The 19,800-nt window shown below is 35.5% G+C and overlaps 2 protein-coding genes across 2 annotated transcripts; both read right to left on the bottom strand.

Annotated features, from left to right (window-relative positions):
- Positions 1 to 2,262: 2,262 nt before the first annotated feature.
- Positions 2,263 to 10,157, bottom strand: LOC117344760 (calmodulin-like). The gene is made up of 5 exons (XM_033907587.1): positions 9,936 to 10,157; positions 5,299 to 5,365; positions 3,963 to 4,112; positions 2,783 to 3,022; positions 2,263 to 2,486 (listed from the first exon to the last, which is right to left on the bottom strand). Exons 1-5 carry the CDS (start codon positions 10,155 to 10,157, stop codon positions 2,464 to 2,466), a joined length of 702 nt encoding a protein of 233 aa, XP_033763478.1. The 3' UTR covers positions 2,263 to 2,463.
- A 4,607-nt stretch (positions 10,158 to 14,764) lies between these two features.
- On the bottom strand, positions 14,765 to 19,491 carry LOC117344817 (calmodulin-like). The gene is made up of 4 exons (XM_033907642.1): positions 19,426 to 19,491; positions 18,963 to 19,106; positions 18,232 to 18,453; positions 14,765 to 15,385 (listed from the first exon to the last, which is right to left on the bottom strand). Exons 2-4 carry the CDS (start codon positions 19,015 to 19,017, stop codon positions 15,363 to 15,365), a joined length of 300 nt encoding a protein of 99 aa, XP_033763533.1. The 5' UTR covers positions 19,018 to 19,106; positions 19,426 to 19,491; the 3' UTR covers positions 14,765 to 15,362.
- Between the last annotated feature and the right edge of the window lie 309 nt (positions 19,492 to 19,800).

The raw sequence follows: 19,800 nt of genomic DNA, 5'->3' as shown, positions 1-19,800 counted from the left end.
GACATCTCTTTAGTCGTTAAGGACATCTCTTTAGTCGTTAAGGACATCTCTTTGGTTGTTAAGGATATCTCTTTTGTAGGTAAGGACATCTCTTTAGTCGTTAAGGATATCTCTTTTGTTGGTGAGGATATCTCTTTAGTCGTTAAGGATATCTATTTAGTCCTTAAGGACATCTCTTTAGTCGTTAAGGATATCTCTTTAGTCGTTAAGGATATCTCTTTAGTCGTTAAGGATATCTCTTTAGTCGTTAAGGACATCTCTTTAGTCGTTAAGGACATCTCTTTAGTCGTTAAGGATATCTCTTTGGTTGGTAAGGATATCTTTTTAGTCGTTAAGGATATCTCTTTGGTTGGTAAGGATATCTCTTTAGTCGTTAAGGACATCTCTTTAGTCGTTAAGGATATCTCTTTAGTCGTTAAGGATATCTCTTTAGTCGTTAAGGACATCTCTTTAGTCGTTAAGGATATCTCTTTAGTCGTTAAGGATATCTCTTTAGTCGTTAAGGATATCTCTTTAGTCGTTAAGGATATCTCTTTAGTCGTTAAGGATATCTCTTTAGTCGTTAAGGATATCTCTTTTGTAGGTAAGGATATCTCTTTAGTCGTTAAGGATATCTCTTTAGTCGTTAAGGATATCTCTTTAGTCGTTAAGGATATCTCTTTAGTCGTTAAGGATATCTCTTTTGTTGGTAAGGATATCTCTTTTGTTGATAAGGATATCTCTTTTGTTGATAAGGATATCTCTGTAGTCGTTAAGGACATCTCTTTAGTCGTTAAGGACATCTCTTTAGTCGTTAAGGATATCTCTTTAGTCGTTAAGGATATCTCTTTTGTCGTTAAGGATATCCCTTTGGTTTGTAAGGATATATCTTTAGTCGTTAAGGATATCTCTTTTGTAGGTAAGGATATCTCTTTAGTCGTTAAAGATATCTCTTTTGTCGTTAATGATATCTCATGAGTCGTTAAGGATATCTCTTAAGTGGTTAAGGATATCTCTTTAGTCGTTAAGGATATCTCTTTGGTTTGTAAGGATATATCTTTAGTCGTTAAGGATATCTCTTTGGTTGGTAAGGATATATCTTTAGTCGTTAAGGATATCTCTTTGGTTGTTAAGGATATCTCTTTTGTAGGTAAGGATATCTCTTTAGTCGTTAAGGACATCTCTTTGGTTGGTAAGGACATCTCTTTAGTCGTTAAGGACATCTCTTTAGTCGTTAAGGATATCTCTTTAGTCGTTAAGGATATCACTTTAGTCGTTTAGGACATCTCTTTTGTAGGTAAGGATATCTCTTTGTAGGTAAGGATATCTCTTTGTAGGTAAGGACATCTCTTTTGGTCGTTATAGACATTAGTTTGGTCATTAATGCCATCATTGTGATCGGTAAGAATATTTTAGTCGTTCTTAATACCTCTGTATCGACGTTTTGATCACGTGGACCAAATAAGGATAGTTCTTTATTTAGAATCACAAATTAGAAAATAAAAATCAGATTTTTATTTCCAAAAACCATATACAAATGCTCATGATCCAACGCTCACGGTTATTATTAAGATAGATGTTTATATTTTGTGACTACATCCAACATTTATAATAAAACAAAAATTTAAAAAAAAAGGAAACTATTTCTACGATCACATACACATAGTGGTCTGTGTAAGGTTTTCGATATTTTTTTTACGACAATAATGAGTACTAATTCGTATCTATCCAATATTCTCGGTAACATCAAACTGCCTTGAAGAATTTCTCTGATTTCTACTCATGCCTCGCTAATTCAACCGTGCTTTATCCAGTTTGAGTGAAAATCCAAACAAGTCCCTGATAAATATTTGTTCGAGATTCAAGAGTTTGTTCGCACTAACATGACATTCATGACTGCTGGCGGTTAACTTACAGCACTTTACAACACAGGTATTCGAGAGAGTTGATGAAGACCATGGTGAACTTTCCATTTCTTTGTGCGATATGAAGTTCGATTCCCGTTGATATGCCTGGTGATTCAATAGAAATTTCACTTGATCGGACATAATTTAACCTGAATTTGCCCCGGAAACACATGCTCCGGCCCACTCTTTTGTCAACTTTGAGTTAGAATTATATTTCCCCCCGTAATTTTTGGTTTTTGTATTCAAACATAAGAATATATCCCATCCCTCCAAATTTTGTGTTCATCCACTAATACTGTATTCTGAGTAAAATATCTTGTGTCAGGCACTGTGCATGGTCAAATCACCAAGTTTGTCGGTCCAATAAATAACTCAAACGACCCTTTTCTATCCAATATAATCGTGTAATTTTCAAATATAGTTGTTTCGCGACGAAAAAGGATATTCATGTTATAAATTTCATATTTACTAATACATGATATGATTTGATAAGTCCATGATGGGAATTCTAGAAATGTGTATTGTAATTTCTGTCCATGGTGCCATCACTCGGAAATAGTTTTGATATAAACCATCATTAAGACATCATGTTGACGAATTCTGGAACAAAAGGATAAAAAATGAAAAGCATTTATTCACAATGAGTTATGTGAACGGGTTAAAGAAATAAGAGTAATTATTTCAAAATAAATTAGAATTTTTGAATTATGACCAGATACGTCATTAACATTACTGAAACGACTCAGAAAAAGTCTTATAAAGCTCTATGATATTATTCAAAAGGGCAAAGTTTTATCAATGAAATATGTTATCGGATTTACTGAAACAATTTTTTAGATTTTTCTGATTAAAAACTCTACGATACATTTTAAATGAAAATGAAAATATCTAAAAACCTTGGAAGTCAATCTTTCCATCCTTATTTGCATCTGCTGCTTCAAACATTTCGTCCACTTCTTCGTCTGTCATTTTCTCCCCGATTTGTGTCAAAGTTATTCTCAGTTGCTCTTTATCGATCGCTCCACTTCCGTCCTTGTCGAATACTTTAAAGGCATCGAGTAACTCGCCATCCTTATTTTTATCCTTATTTTTTTCCATCATCGCACAAAATTCCTCAAATTCGATTACGCCATTCTCTAGATGAAAAAAAACTTATCATTTTTTTTAGAAAATACAGATCGTTTATATCAAACCACAAGATCAGAATATTTCATAACATTTTTCATATATAACAAGAAATATCTTCAAAAAAGACATAGCTTTTATGCTGGTGGTTTTAATGTAAAACTGCTGGTGAAATAAATCAACGAACTAATGCATTTCAGCACGGATAACAAAATTATATCAGTTTGAATCATTTTTGGTGATAATAAGACTGCATTTGAATCAGGAATATAATTTTATCAATGTGTCATTTGAAAGGATACATCCACTTATTCAGCTTGCGTTCAATCTTAACTTTGTTTCGTTTTTAACTGCATATCTGCATTTTGCATTTACCGCTACATTGACCAATCATATACTTCATATTGACCAGTAACGTCACCTGTCGCGTCATATCCGGGGCCAAAAGAATATCATACGGCTTTGCCGAAAAACAAAAACCAGAAAATTAAGACATTGTTACACGGAATTTAAAATTTTGTAACACACCTTCATTGTATTACTGTGTTACAGGTGTATTGTTTACGTTTACATGCTGACGTGTAATCTTATTTCCGTAATCATCCTCAACCTACCGGAAGCATTGAAACACCGAAAAATATTTAAAAATAAAAAGCAAACAAAAACGACAAAATCACGCTTTTTTATTTCGAAAATTTTCATATTTGTTTTAGAAACTGTTCCTGTTTTTCGCTATTTTTCGTGGTCAAGAAGGGTCTGCGTAGGTTTAAACTATTGCTAAACCTGTTCGAAGCATTAATACACCAAAAAATATAAAAATAACGACAAAATTACGTTTTTTCGAAAATTTTCATTTTTTTTTCCCGAAAATTTTCCTATTTTAAACAACGGAAATATTTGAGTGAGTTAAATTAACATACATGCAATTAGAATAGTCCTGAAATAACTTACCGTCTTTATCAACCTCACGAATCATTTCTTCGATTTCCGCGTCGGTCGGGTTTGCTTCTAGTCTCTGCATCACAACTTTAAGCTCTTTGGCCGAGACGGAACCGTCGTCATTCGTATCGAAAAGTTTAAATGTCTGTCGATATTCTTCAACTGTGAAAAACAAGAAAAGTTCTACAGAATATATATTTGTTTGGGGTTGTATACATGATAGGAAAGACACACTCCCTTTATCAAAAAATATTTAGAATAACCATGTGTTTTAACGTCTAGGTGAGTAAACTTTAAATACTTAAAACGCCGTTAATCCAAAAAGGGGCGTGGCAGATAAAAGGCTCAAAACGCCATTAATCCAAATCGGGGCGTGGTCTATTGACAGCTAAGAACGCCAAAAATCAAAAAAGGGTCACGGCCTATATCTACAGCTTGGAATGCCATTAATCTAAATAGTGACTTGGCCTATAAATAGCTTAAAACGCCGTTAATCCAAAAAGGGACGTGGCAGATAAATGGCTCAAAACGCCACTAATCCAAATCGGGGCGTGGTCTATTGACAGCTAAGAACGCCAAAAATCAAAAAAGCATATAAATTTTTAGCACAGAACGCCATTAACCCAAAAAGGGGCGTGGCCTATAAATAGCTAGGAATGCCACTAATCCAAATAGGGGCGTGACCTATAAATAGCTCAAACCGTCACTAATCCAAAAAGGGGATTGGCATATAAATAGCTCAGAACGCCATTAATCGAAAGCGAGGCGTGGTCTATAAATAGCTAGGAATGTCACTAATCCAAATAGGTGCATGACCTATAAATAGCTCAAAAATGTCATTAATCTAAATAGTGATGTGCCTATAAATAGCACAAAACGCCACTAATCCAAAAAGGGGCGCGGCCTACAAATAGCTCAAAATGCCAAATCGGGGCGTGCTATATTGGCAGTTTAGAACGCCACAAATCAAAAAAGGGTCGTGGCCTATATTTACAGCTTGGGATGTCATTAATCTAATTAGTGACGTGCACGTGGCCTATAAAAAGCTCAAAACGTCACTAATCCAAAAAGGGCGCGGCCTATAAATAGCTAATAACGCCACTCATCTAAACCGGGGCTTGGTCTCTTGACAGTTTAGAACGACACATTTACAGCTTTGAATGCCATTAATCCGAATGGGATCGTGGCTCGGAATACCACTAATATAAAATGGGTGTGCCCTTTAAATAGCTCCGAATACCACTAATCCAATAAAGAATCGGTGCATAAAGATATCAGAATATAATTTTCATATAAGTTGTAAGTGTGTGCCATCGAGGTGGTTTATAAAAGATGAGCTAATTGATACCTTCATTTTCTGTTAAATTTGAGGGTAATTTCTGTGCAATCTGTTGACTCTGTTGAATCTGTTCACTCTGAAAATAAAATTAATGGACCAGTCAATAATCATATCACATCAGTCTTTATCAGTATGCGTTTAATATGCGTATTCACCAAACTTGAAATATTTAATATCACTACGAAATCACTGATGATATGTACATAGTTTATATATCACCACAAATCACTGTTGATATGTACATAGTTTATATCACCACGAAATCAATGCTAATATGTACATAGTTTATATATATCACCACGAAATCACTGATGGTATGTACATATTTTATATCAACTACGAAATCACTATTGACTTGTACATAGTTTATATCACCACGAAATCACTGATGATATGTGCATAGTTTATATATATCACCACGAAGAAATCACTGATGGTATGTACATATTTTATATCAACTACGAAATCACTGTTGATATGTACATAGTTGATATCACCACGAAATCACTGTTGATATGTACATAGTTGATATCAACTACGAAATCACTGTTGATATGTACATAGTTTATATATATCACCACGAAGAAATCACTGTTGATATGTACATAGTTTATATATCACCACGAAATCACTGATGGTATGTACATATTTTATATCAACTACGAAATCACTGTTGATATGTACATAGTTTATAGATATCACCACGAAATCACTGTTGATATGTACATAATTTATATATATCACCACGAAATCACTGATGATATGTACATAGTTTATATATATCACCACGAAATCACTGTTGGTATGTACATAGTTGATATCACCACGAAGTCAATGTTGATATGTACATAGTTTATATATATCACCACGAAATCACTGATGATATGTATATAGTTTATATATCACCACGAAATCACTGTTGATATGTACATAGTTTATATATATCACCACGAAATCACTGTTGGTATGTACATATTTTATATCAACTACGAAATCACTGTTGATATGTACATAGTTTATATATATCACCACGAAATCACTGTTGGTATGTACATAGTTGATATATATCACCACGAAATCACTGTTGATATGTACATAGTTTATATATATCACCACGAAATCACTGATGATATGTACATAGTTTATATATCACCACGAAATCACTGATGATATGTACATAGTTGATATCACCACGAAATCAATGTTGATATGTATATAGTTTATATATATCACCACGAAATCACTGTTGGTATGTACATAGTTGATATCACCACGAAATCAATGTTGATATGTATATAGTTTATATATCACCACGAAATCACTGTTGATATGTATATAGTTTATATATCACCACGAAATCACTGTTGATATGTACATATTTTATATCAACTACGAAATCACTGTTGATATGTACATAGTTGATATCACCACGAAATCAATGTTGATATGTATATAGTTTATATATCACCACGAAATCACTGATAATATGTATATAGTTTATATATCACCACGAAATCAATGTTGATATGTATATAGTTTATATATCACCACGAAATCACTGATAATATGTATATAGTTTATATATGTACCAAAGTTATTTCACCACGAAATCACTGTTGATATGTACATAGTTGATATTACCACGAAAGCACTGTTCTTTTCTACATATTTTTTCAATCTCTGTAAAATTTCAGTTTATGTGTACCAAGTTGTATCTGTCACCGTGAAATCATTTTTTTTGTAGATAGTTTTTCCTGAATATATTTGGTATCTATATCACACTTTGATTAGGTTAATTAATTATATAACCTTAATGATCCTAAGCTTCAATTAACAGTCGATATCATAGTCATACATAACCCTTATTTTAAACATTGAAACAGAAATGTAACTTTCAACGAAATCTGATCACATAGTAAATGTTTAGTCCATAAATTATATACTTACCATGATTGGTGTTGAAATTGCCCTTTCCTAAGTTTAAAATGGTGGCTCCAAACAGGTATCAGATTCAAACATGTCCTTGACTCCGACTAAATTAATTGAATCATTTTAAGGACAGACAAATCATATGATGGTTTCCTGTGTTTCTTGCTTGAGTTCGTCTACCGCGCTATTTAGGTATTAACGAGTCCAGTCACTTTATAACGTACATTATTTAGTATCAACTATTCCAGAAATAAAATTTGGTGTATATATTTTTGAAATGTTAATTAACGGCTCATGTAAAGCAAAGGATATTTTCAAATGGCCTTATATTCGAACATAAAGTAATTAAGAATTCCTGCAAGATAAGGATCGTGATAATATTTCGCTCTATCGCCTAATCCTTAACAGTTTTTTTTTCATCATTTGGTATCAGATTTATACAGGCACTGATAGATATTTAGGAAAAACATCCAGGAAACAGAGAAATAGGCTAAAAGTTAAAGAGGAATATCAAAATCAAAGATGATGACTTCGAAAATCATTATGATTACAAATATTTGTTTGTTGGTAATGGGTTGTTCATGCTTTTGGGGGCGTCTCTTTGTTGCATGGTTTCCGATTGTCAAACAATTAAGTTTTTTTGTTTGACAATACCCTCGACCCAACAACAACTAAGTATTGTCAGCTTAACAAATCGTCTACTAACATTTCAACATCGATTGTGTACGAAATTTTCATATTTAGTCGGGGCAAAGTCACAATAAAAATGAATATGCTCAGAAAAAAAACAACTAATACAATATAAAATGCCCACTTTAAGAATTCAATGCGTTTCAAGTTGTTTTACATTTGGTGATCCGCCATTTTGATTCGTGTTAAATTAAGAACAGTCTTAAGCATCATCGCCATTTTTCTCTTTTACAACGCCACCCTATCGTATTTTTGTTTCTTAATACACTTTTAATTGTCTTATACCGCGTACTACTAACATTTTTATTATTTGTATGTTTTGCGTTGGATAAAAAGGAGAAATGTCAGCTTTAGGGATATCCATATCTAAACAACTGTGTCATTGTTAACGTTATAAGTGCGGTGGTTTAAGATGACCAGTCATCTGTGCGCTTCACCTGACAAAGCAATCAGATTTGATACGTGGGATCGACAAAAGGACAAATGAAGCATGAACGTAAGTGCATGATGCGTTAAAATATACAATACACAAGTCTATGGCCTAGAATGTTTGATATATACAGTAACAAATGTACATCTGCAATCTTCGATATAATCATGTGGTATTTAATGATTTAGAAGCACATCCGATGACAAATTGATATAACATTAGCATTAGTAAACAAATGGTTATATATGTTAGCAAAGTGCACTAAAAAGCTTAAATCAATACATTTTATTTCATATTCCCCTGAACAAATATTAATATGTTACACCTTATTTTGTCTTTATGACTAGAAGCTTTGATGTAGTAACTCAGATGGTGTCTTTGAGACTAGACGCTAACCTGTTGTATCAAGGCATTGTCAGGATATGACTAGAGGCTTTGCTATAGTAACTATGAAGGTGTCTTTGTGACTAGACGGTTTGCTTTGGTATCTTAAGCCGTTGTCCTTTTGACTAGACGCTTTGCTGCGGTAACTCTGCAGCTGTTTTTGTAACTAGACGGTTTGCTGTGGTGTGTTAGCCTGGTGTCTTTGTGACTAGACACTAAGACATAATAAGCCTGGTGTCTTTGTGATTAGACGCTACGCTGTGGTATATAAACCTTGTGTCGTTGTGACTAGACGCTACGCTGTGGTATCTAAGCCTGGTGTCTTTGTGACTAGACGCTATGCTGTGGTATCTAAGCCTGGTGTCTTTGTGACTAGACGCTATGCTGTGGTATATAAGCCTGGTGTCTTTGTGACTAGACGCTACGCTGTGATATCTAAGCCTGGTGTCTTTGTGACTAGACGCTACGCTGTGGTATATAAGCCTTGTGTCTTTGTGACTAGACGCTACGCTGTGGTATATAAGCCTTGTGTCTTTGTGACTAGACGGTACACTGTGATATCTAAGCCTGGTGTCTTTGTGACTAGACGCTACGCTGTGGTATCTAAGCCTGGTGTCTTTGTGACTAGACGCTACGCTGTGATATCTAAGCCTGGTGTCTTTGTGACTAGACGCTACGCTGTGGTATCTAAGCCTGGTGTCTTTGTGACTAGACGCTACGCTGTGGTATCTAAGCCTGGTGTCTTTGTGACTAGACGCTACGCTGTGATATCTAAGCCTGGTGTCTTTGTGACTAGACGCTATGCTGTGGTATATAAGCCTTGTGTCTTTGTGACTAGACGCTACGCTGTGATATCTAAGCCTGGTGTCTTTGTGACTAGACGCTACGCTGTGGTATATAAGCCTTGTGTCTTTGTGACTAGACGCTACGCTGTGATATCTAAGCCTGGTGTCTTTGTGACTAGACGCTACGCTGTGGTATCTAAGCCTGGTGTCTTTGTGACTAGACGCTACGCTGTGGTATCTAAGCCTGGTGTCTTTGTGACTAGACGCTACGCTGTGATATATAAGCCTGGTGTCTTTGTGACTAGACGCTACGCTGTGATATCTAAGCCTGGTGTCTTTGTGACTAGACGCTACGCTGTGGTATCTAAGCCTGGTGTCTTTGTGACTAGACGCTACGCTGTGGTATCTAAGCCTGGTGTCTTTGTGACTAGACGGTACACTGTGATATCTAAGCCTGGTGTCTTTGTGACTAGACGGTACGCTGTGATATCTAAGCCTGGTGTCTTTGTGACTAGACGATACACTGTGGGATCTAAGCCTGGTGTCTTTGTGACTAGATAATTTGCTTTGATATCTAAGCCTGGTGTCTTTGTGACTAGATAATTTGCTTTGATATCTAAGCCTGGTGTCTTTGTGACTAGACGCTTCATCGTGGTATCTAAGCCTGGTGTCTTTGTGACTAGACGCTACGTTTCGGTATCGAAGCATGTTGTCTTGTCTTTGTGACTAGACTCGATGTTGTGGTATATGAAACTGGTGTCTTCGTGACTAGACACTTTGCTTTGGTATTTGTCTTTGTAACGAATCGCTGCACTGCGGTATCTTAGCCTAATAACTTTGTAACTAGACGCTTCGCCATGGTGCCCTAGCATGTTGTCTTTCGGACTAGACACTTTGCTTTGGTATCTAAGTCTGGTGTCTTTGTAACTGATCGCTGCACTTTGGTATCTTATATCTTAGCCTAATAACTTTGTATTTAACCTGTGTCTTTTTAACAATGATACCCCAACATATCTACACCCTGATACAGGCTCTCGTACCCACATAGACCTATCATTATGCCATCCATCCATTTTACTCGATTATGACTGGAGGGTAAATGATGATCTATGTGGGAGTGACCACTTCCCTATTTTTCTTAGAAATATTGGGACCCTTCTTGATAAACCACTTCCTCGATGGAATGTGCACAAAGCAGATTGGGGCCAATTTCAACACCTGTGCAACGAGGAGCTTACTGTAGAAAAATTCACTAACCTCGATGACCCAATTAAAACATTCACTGAAACGATTACTTCTATTGCCACAAAAACGATACCAAAGTCCGTCCCAAAACCTTCAAAGTTCCTTTTATCTGAAGTATCTTTTATCAGTAGATCCGGCCGAAAGGCAGCTCTAAGACGTTTCCTGACTTCCCCTACAACTGAAAATTACAGTAATTTTAAAATTTGGAGGGCGAAGGCTCGGCGATCTATTTAGTCCGACAAAAAGAATAGCTGGAAGGAATACATTTCTAAAATATCTTCAAACACATCATCAAAAAAGATATGGGATCAGATACGAAAAATAAGTGGAAAACGAAAAACAGCACCAGCATCCCATCTTATCAACAATAGCCAAATTTTCTCTTCTACATCTGAAATTGCAAATGCATTTGCTAAAAATATAGCCCAGAACTCATCCGCCAAAAATCACTCCAAAAAATTCCGAACTTTCAAAAAAGACAAAGAAAAGAAACATCTTAACTTCAAATCATCCAATACAGAAAGTTACAACAAGCCTTTCGATCTCCAGGAGTTGCTTGAATCGCTAAAAAGATCGACCGATTCAGCAGCTGGACCAGATGAAATTCCGTACCAATTCCTGAAACATTTACCAGAATCATCATTACGATGTCTCTTATATATTTTTAATCAAGTATACGCTTCCGGTAAGATCCTCGAGTCTTGGAAGGAATCTACAATTATTCCAATTCCAAAACCTGGTAAGGACGCCAATGAACCAAATAATTATCGCCCTATCTCTCTAACAAGCTGCATCTGTAAAACACTTGAACGGATGATAAACAATAGACTAGTTTGGTTCCTTGAATCCAATAATATTTTGAGTCCACTCAAAAGCGGATTCAGAAACCGCAGAGGACAGTAGACCACCTGGTCAGATTAGAAACCTTTATTCGAGAAGCTTTCGTAAAGAAGGAACATCTTGTTGCTGTGTTCTTTGATCTGGAGAAAGCATACGATACTACATGGCAATATGGTATTATGAAAGACCTGCATGAAATTGGTGTACGTGGGAATCTCCCTAAATTCATTTCAAACTACATATCTGACAGACATTTTAAGGTTCGCGTTGGCTCAACGTATTCTGAAACAGCAAAACAGGAAATGGGAGTCCCTCAGGGTGGGATCTTTTCCGTAACTCTTTTCGGTCTGAAAATCAACAGTATAACTAAATGTCTCGGTAAGTCAACTGAAGGGTCTCTATTTGTTGATGACTTCTTGATCTGCTATAGGTCGAAGAACATGCACACGATAGAACGACAACTTCAACAATGTTTGGGCAAACTACAAACATGGGCAGATGAAAACGGCTTCAAATTTTCCAGATCAAAAACTGTCTGCATGCACTTCTGCAAAAAACGAAAACCACATAATGATCCCGATCTAACATTAAATGGAAGCAAAATTCCAGTTGTCGAGCAGACCAAATTCCTCGGACTAATTTTCGATTCAAAACTCTCCTTTGTTCCACATATTAAACACCTAAAGGATAAGTGCTCAAAGGCAATGAATATTTTACGCGTTCTATCCCATACTGACTGGGGCGCGGACCGTGAAATGCTCTTGCGCCTTTATAGGGCACTTATTCGATCAAAACTCGACTATGGATCCATCGTTTATGGATCGGCACGGAATTCTTATCTGTAAATGTTGGATCCTATCCATAATCAAGGATTACGTCTAGCACTTGGTGCTTTCCGAACAACACCAGTGCAGAGCCTTTATGTAGAGGCAAATGAACCATCTTTAAATGACCGAAGGAAAAATCTTGCTCTTCAATATGCCGCCCAATTGAAATCCAACCCGAAAAACCCGGCTTTTGATCTTGTTGTCAATCCGCAATACCGAAACATATTCACTCAAACCAAAAACTCTTACCAACATTTGGCATTAGAATTTCGAATTTTCTTCATGAACTTAACATAAGCTTAGACACCATAGGCGAATACATCGTATCGGATGTACCGCCATGGCTTATCGAAACACCGGATATTAACCATACTCTACACGTGAGGGCAAAATCGAGTGCATTACCCGAAGAACACAAATCCTCCTTTCGGGAATGCATTAAAGATTTTCCCGATCACGTTCAGATCTACACTGATGGCTCAAAAGATGGAGAAAAGGTCTCCGCAGCATGCTACACCGATCACCATTGCTCTTCAATCCGCTTACCAGATGGTGCCTCTATTTTCTCTGCGGAAGCATGTGCCATCGATTTGGCCCTCGACCATATCGAAGAACAACGCATTAGAAAGGCAATCATTTGTTCCGACTCTCTATCTGTCCTTCAGAATTTACAATTACGAGATCCAAAGAATATACTCATACAAAACCTTGTTTTACGAATATCTTGTATCTTAAAAAAATGCAAAATAACATTACTTTGGATTCCGAGCCATGTCGGAATTAAAGGCAACGAACTTGTTGACCGCCAAGCAAAACATGCTCTAAATCTGCAACAAACAAATATCAAAATACCATATACAGATTTCAAACCTGTAATTAGTTCTGCCATTCAGAGTAAATGGCAGCAACGCTGGTCTCTCGAGACAAGCAACAAACTTTTTAAAGTACAACCAAAACTTAAAACATCAACACCAAGTCGGAAGGATCGTAGAGAGGAAATAGTCCTCTCTCGGCTCCGTACCGGGCACACATATCCTACTCATTCGTTCCTTTTGAAACGAGAGGATCCACCGGTGTGTTATGCATGTGATGCTCAATTCACAGTGGAGCATATTTTAATAGAATGTTCCGATTTCAAGCACATTCGTGATAAATACTTTCGAGTCCCGGATATGAAAACCCTTTTCGGGTCCGTGGATTCGAAAACAATATTTAGCTACTTGAAAGAAATCGATCTATTTTATAGACTTTGATGTCTTTTACGTTACTCTCTTTGACGTTCTATTTATATCACAAAGTTCACATAATCTATTCGTACATATATATATTTTACCATTTTTAACCAACTTTTTTTTTATCATAATGATCTAAATATACAATACGAATGCTTTTAAAAATGACAAATTTTATCTGATTTTAACTTTAAAAATAAAAAACGATAGTATATTGTTTGGCCCTAAATGACCCTAGTTGTCGATTGGCCGTAAAACATAAACAAACAAACAAACAAAATCACTTTGTAACTAGAACCTTCGCCGTGGTATTGTATCGTGCACCTGGTCCATCCCAAGTGTCTCCTGGGATAAGCTGTGCCTTGTAAGACATACTTCAAAATTATGGCTACTGGACCAGTGTTGAAAACTCCATCTAAGCAGTACAGTGGTAAACGTTAACATTACCGGCTATGGGAAATCATTTGGTTCCGTGGTCCCTATAAGTCTGGTGTCTTTGTGACAATAAGTTGAGCTTTGGTATCTTAGCTTTGTGTCTTTGTGACGGACAGCGGTATGTCATTCATTATGAATTTCCTGTTTGGCTTTTGTTGTGTTTTCTAACATGAAATTTATATATATTATCCTGCAACTGCCACCGCATTGTCGGAATACACCCACCATATGTATTTTTGCTGGCAGTGACGGAAAACAGCTGTATTTTGGAATCTTAGCACGTGCGTCAGTTCGACTGATCTACTTCAAAGTGAAACTACGTTTAAAAGGCGAACATATTTCTGTCATTTTTGACACCGTTTCACTTCAAAATGATTATTTTTGGTGATTATTTTCATGATTGTTGCAGGATAAATAGAATACATGGTCAGTGTCTTAAAATATAAGCTGTATTTTTGGCTCGGGACAGAAAGACAAAAGTGGCTCGCCATGGCTCGCCACTTTTGTCTTTCTTTACCCTCGCCAAAATACAGCTTATATTTTAAGACACTGACCATGTATTCTCCATATCCCCTGAAAGTGTGTAGATTTTAAAAAAATGCTCTGTATAGATCATCCATTTATCGACACATACTTTTCATTTTTTTTAATCCGAAGCGTTTGGAAAATAAAACTCCATTTTACTTTGTTTCTATGTTTTATTGTGAATATGGTTTCAGACATTTTGGTATATTTTGTAAGCATGTTTTCTGATATATGATTCTATTCAATTATATTTCTTTACCTTTATCAATGACAAACAAAATATATTTTGTGAATAAGATACCTAGAATGAATGAAGTAAAACGATACAATCATATCAAGGTCTTTTAAGCGGTAGCATCTTAGATCCATAAAGACATACTTATAACACTGTGACTTCATCCAATGTAGCAATATGGATATTGTTCCAGTACTTTTTACACACTTATACATGTTCTGTTTTTGAATTGTGACGTCATCAAAATTTGTCTCTCGTTGCAATGTGACGTCATCAAAATTTGTCTCTCGTTGTAATGTGACGTCACTAAAATTTAGAAACGTAGTCATGTTTTTAAAGCTATGTGATTTCATTCAAATTAAGTCATGTGAATATATTTTCTTGTAGCAATAGATCGACAGTAAATTTTTAACTTTTATAAGCGACGTGACGTCATTTAGATTTGTACACGTTGATAACATCTTTTGAAGAAATATGACGTCATAATCTGGTCGACATTTGACAGTTGTTTCAGTATCATGCTAGCCAGTCCAGGAACTCTGCAAAGAAAAAGTTATTTTGATATAAAAAACAAGAGTCTGTAAGCCAATGGATAGCCACAACACCCCGCTACCCCTTATTTGTAACCATGGCAACCATGTTACATGTATTTGTTATTTGGAATAATAGCAATGTTGCATTTGCTATCTTTCGAAACCTTTATGAATCAATTTTCAGAGTAATGAGACAATATCTCAATTTTGGCCAATCAGAAGTCCCGATTGTTTCCTAAGTAATTGTCTAACTAACTTTTATCAGTTACATCAATTAAAAAATGAAGTAAATGTTTTACATATCGTCCCAATTCCACATGTGAAACATTTATTTTAACAATTGTATCAATTTGGGCGATTTTGTTATATGGTCCGCTAAATTATTATGTCAAATATCCAAACGCGTTGACAAAGACAGAGAGAAGAAACTTCAACAGAGATTCCTTACTATATTTACAAATGTAATATTCATTGTTTTTCTGTTTCATTTTATCTCAAAGATTTATGGGAGATATTCAATCAATTCGATACGGATCATAGTGGACAAATCTCCGCAGATGAGCTAGTTACCGTGTTGAATGCGATCGGAATGAATCCAACAAAAGGTCAAATCAAGAAAATGCTAAAAGAGGCGGATACAAATAGTAAGTCAGAAGTTCGCTACCAATTAGAGTGACGTCTGCAACTAACCCTAGTTAAATGATGGCAAACCATCGCTCATTAGTTAACCTAAAGAAAACCTCTATCACTAACTCTAGTTAGACGTTATAACCAGCCATCACTCATTAGGGAATCTTCATAACTAACTCCAGTTAGACATTATAACCAGTCATCACTCATTAGTGAACCTCTATCACTAACTCTAGTTAGTCATTTTAACCAGCCATCACTCATTAGGGAACCTCTATGACTAACTACTCTACATAGACATTATAACCAGTCACCACTCATTAGTGAACCTCTTTAACTAACTCTAGTAGACATTATAACCAGCCATCACTCATTAGAGAACTTCTATAACTAACTCTAGTTAGCCATTTTAACCAACCATCACTCATTAGTGAACCTCTATCACTAACTTAGTTAGACATTATAACCAGTCATAACTCATTAGGGAACCTCTATGACTAACTACTCTACATAGACATTATAACCAGTCACCACTCATTAGTGAACCTCTTTAACTAACTCTAGTAGACATTATAACCAGCCATCACTCATTAGAGAACCTCTATCACTAACTCTAGTTAGACATTATAACCAGTCATCACTCATTAGTGAACTTCTATAACTAACTCTAGTTAGTCATTATAACCAGTCACCACTCATTAGGGAACCTCTATCACTAACTCTAGTTAGACATTATAACCAGTCACCACTCATTAGTGAACCTCTATCACTAACTCTAGTTAGACATTATAACCAGTCATCACTCATTAGTGAACCTCTATAACTAACTACTCTAGTAGACATTATAACCAGCCATCACTCATTAGGGAACCTCTATGACTAACTACTCTACATAGACATTATAACCAGTCACCACTCATTAGTGAACCTCTTTAACTAACTCTAGTAGACATTATAACCAGCCATCACTCATTAGTGAACCTCTATCACTAACTTAGTTAGACATTATAACCAGTCACCACTCATTAGTGAACCTCTATCACTAACTTAGTTAGACATTATAACCAGTCACCACTCATTAGAGAACCTCTATCACTAACTCTAGTTAGACATTATAACCAGTCATCACTCATTAGTGAACTTCTATAACTAACTCTAGTTAGTCATTTTAACCAACCATCACTCATTAGTGAACCTCTATCACTAACTAAGTTAGACATTATAACCAGTCACCACTCATTAGAGAACCTCTATAACTAACTCTAGTTAGACATTATAACCAGTCACCACTCATTAGTTAACCTCTATAACTAACTCTAGTTAGACATTATAACCAGTCATCACTCATTAGTTAACCTCTATAACTAACTTTAGTTAGACATTATAACCAGTCATAACTCATTAGGGAACCTCTATAACTAACTCTAGTTAGACATTATAACCAGTCACCACTCATTAGGGAACCTCTATAACTAACTCTAGTTAGACATTATAACAAGTCATGACTCATTAGTGACCCTCTATCACTAACTCTAGTTAGTCATTATAACCAGCCATCACTCATTAGTTAACCTCTATCACTAACTTAGTTAGACATTATAACCAGTCATCACTCATTAGTGAACCTCTATAACTAACTCTAGTAGACATTATAACCAGTCACCACTCATTAGTTAACCTCTATAACTAACTCTAGTTAGACATTATAACCAGTCATCACTCATTAGTGAACCTCTATCACTAACTTAGTTAGACATTATAACCAGCCATCACTCACTAGGTAACCTCTATCACTAACTAAGTTAGACATTATAACCAGCCATCACTCATTAGAGAACCTCTATCACTAACTAAGTTAGACATTATAACCAGTCACCACTCATTAGTGAACCTCTATCACTAACTAAGTTAGACATTATAACCAGCCATCACTCATTAGGGAACCTCTATCACTAACTTAGTTAGTCATTATAACCAGTCACCACTCACTAGGGAACCTCTATCACTAACTCTAGTTAGACATTATAACCAGTCACCACTCATTAGAGAACCTCTATCACTAACTCTAGTTAGACATTATAACCAGTCACCACTCATTAGTGAACCTCTATAACTAACTCTAGTTAGACGTTAGTTAAGTTAAGTCAATAGTTCGTTTCCTCTTAGCAAACTGGATCGCCTCACATAACACACATATACATATATATATATACGAGACTTACCGTCATAATCAATTCTACCGTCACCATCTTTATCGAAATCTTTCAGTATTACATCAATTTCGCCAGGTTGGAACATGGCTTCTAATTCTTTTCTATCCAAGAAACCGGAATTGTCCGTATCTAATTCTTTAAATGCTTCCCTCAAAGTGCCCTTCTCATCCACCGTTCCCTTCCGTTTTATAAAGATCGAGGTGAATTCCTCAAAGTCAAGTTGTCCGTCCTCTGTGACAGAATAGATATATATTTAATGATTTCTCAGACACCAATGATCATGCATACTATATGATAGTAATTTTGTTGTACAAATAGACTTGGTTAATGAGATATGTCTGGTTAATATATCTAACTAGGGTTAGATATAGAGGTTCCCTAATGAGTGATGACTGGTTATAATGTTTAACTTAGTTATAGAGGTTAACTAATGAGTGATGACTGGTTATAATGTTTAACTTAGTTATAGAGTAACCTAATGAGTGATGGCTTGTTATAATGTCTAAGTTAGTTATAGAAGTTCTCTAATGAGTGACGGTTGGTTATAATGTCGAATAAGTTAGTTATAGAGGTTTTCTTATGATTGACGGTTGGTTATAATGTCTAACTAGGGTTAGTAATAGAGTAACCTAATGAGTGATGATTGGGTATAATGTCTACCTAATGAGCGATGGTTTGCCATCATTTAACTAGGGTTAGTTGTCGACGTCACTCTAATTGGTAGCGAACTTCTGACTTACTATTTGTATCCGCCTCTTTTAGCATTTTCTTGATTTCGCCTTTTGTTGGATACATTCCACTCGCATTCAACACGGTAACTAGCTCATCTGCGGAGATTTGTCCACTATGATCCGTATCAAATTGATCGAATATCGTCCGTAAATCTTATAGATAAAATGAAACAGAAAAACAATGTATATTACATCTGTAAATACAGTATGGAATCTCAGTTACTGTTTCCACAGTCTCTCTGTCTTTCTCAACGCGTTTGGTTATTTGACATGATAATTTAGTGGACTATATGACAAAGTCGCCCGAACTGATACAATTATTCATATTAATGTTTCACATGTGGAATTTTGACGAGAGTAAAACATTTACTTCATTTCTTAACTGATTTAACTGATAAAAGTTAGGGTTTGATATTGTGTAATATTAATCAAATTGTACTTTCATTTCAAAAATGTAATACTTTAATGTTACCCGAAATTTCTGAATCTGAAAGTTTCTTCTGAGCCTGAAAAACAGTAGCATGGACATAATTAATAATATTCATACAAAAATACTACTATAATGTCTCAGAAAGTTATAATGTCACAGTCAGTATGTAATTATACAGGTATTGACTTTGTTTAGGTTAATACCAGGGATGGTTAACCTTCGGAAGGTGATTTTTCCCGTAACCGGAAGTCGAAGAAAATATCACCTTTGGAAGGTTAACAATTCCTCGTATTAACCTAAACAAAGTCAATACCTGTTTTGTTTTATGAAACGATTCCACTATTTTTCGCCATGTTATTTCTGGACTTTTCTACGGAAATAATTTAACTAAACAATACAGTTATTTATTAGAACATT

This window comes from Pecten maximus, chromosome 16 (genome assembly GCF_902652985.1).
Source record: "Pecten maximus chromosome 16, xPecMax1.1, whole genome shotgun sequence".
NCBI lineage: Eukaryota > Metazoa > Mollusca > Bivalvia > Pectinida > Pectinidae > Pecten > Pecten maximus.
This window is presented reverse-complemented; position numbering and strand designations above follow the sequence as displayed.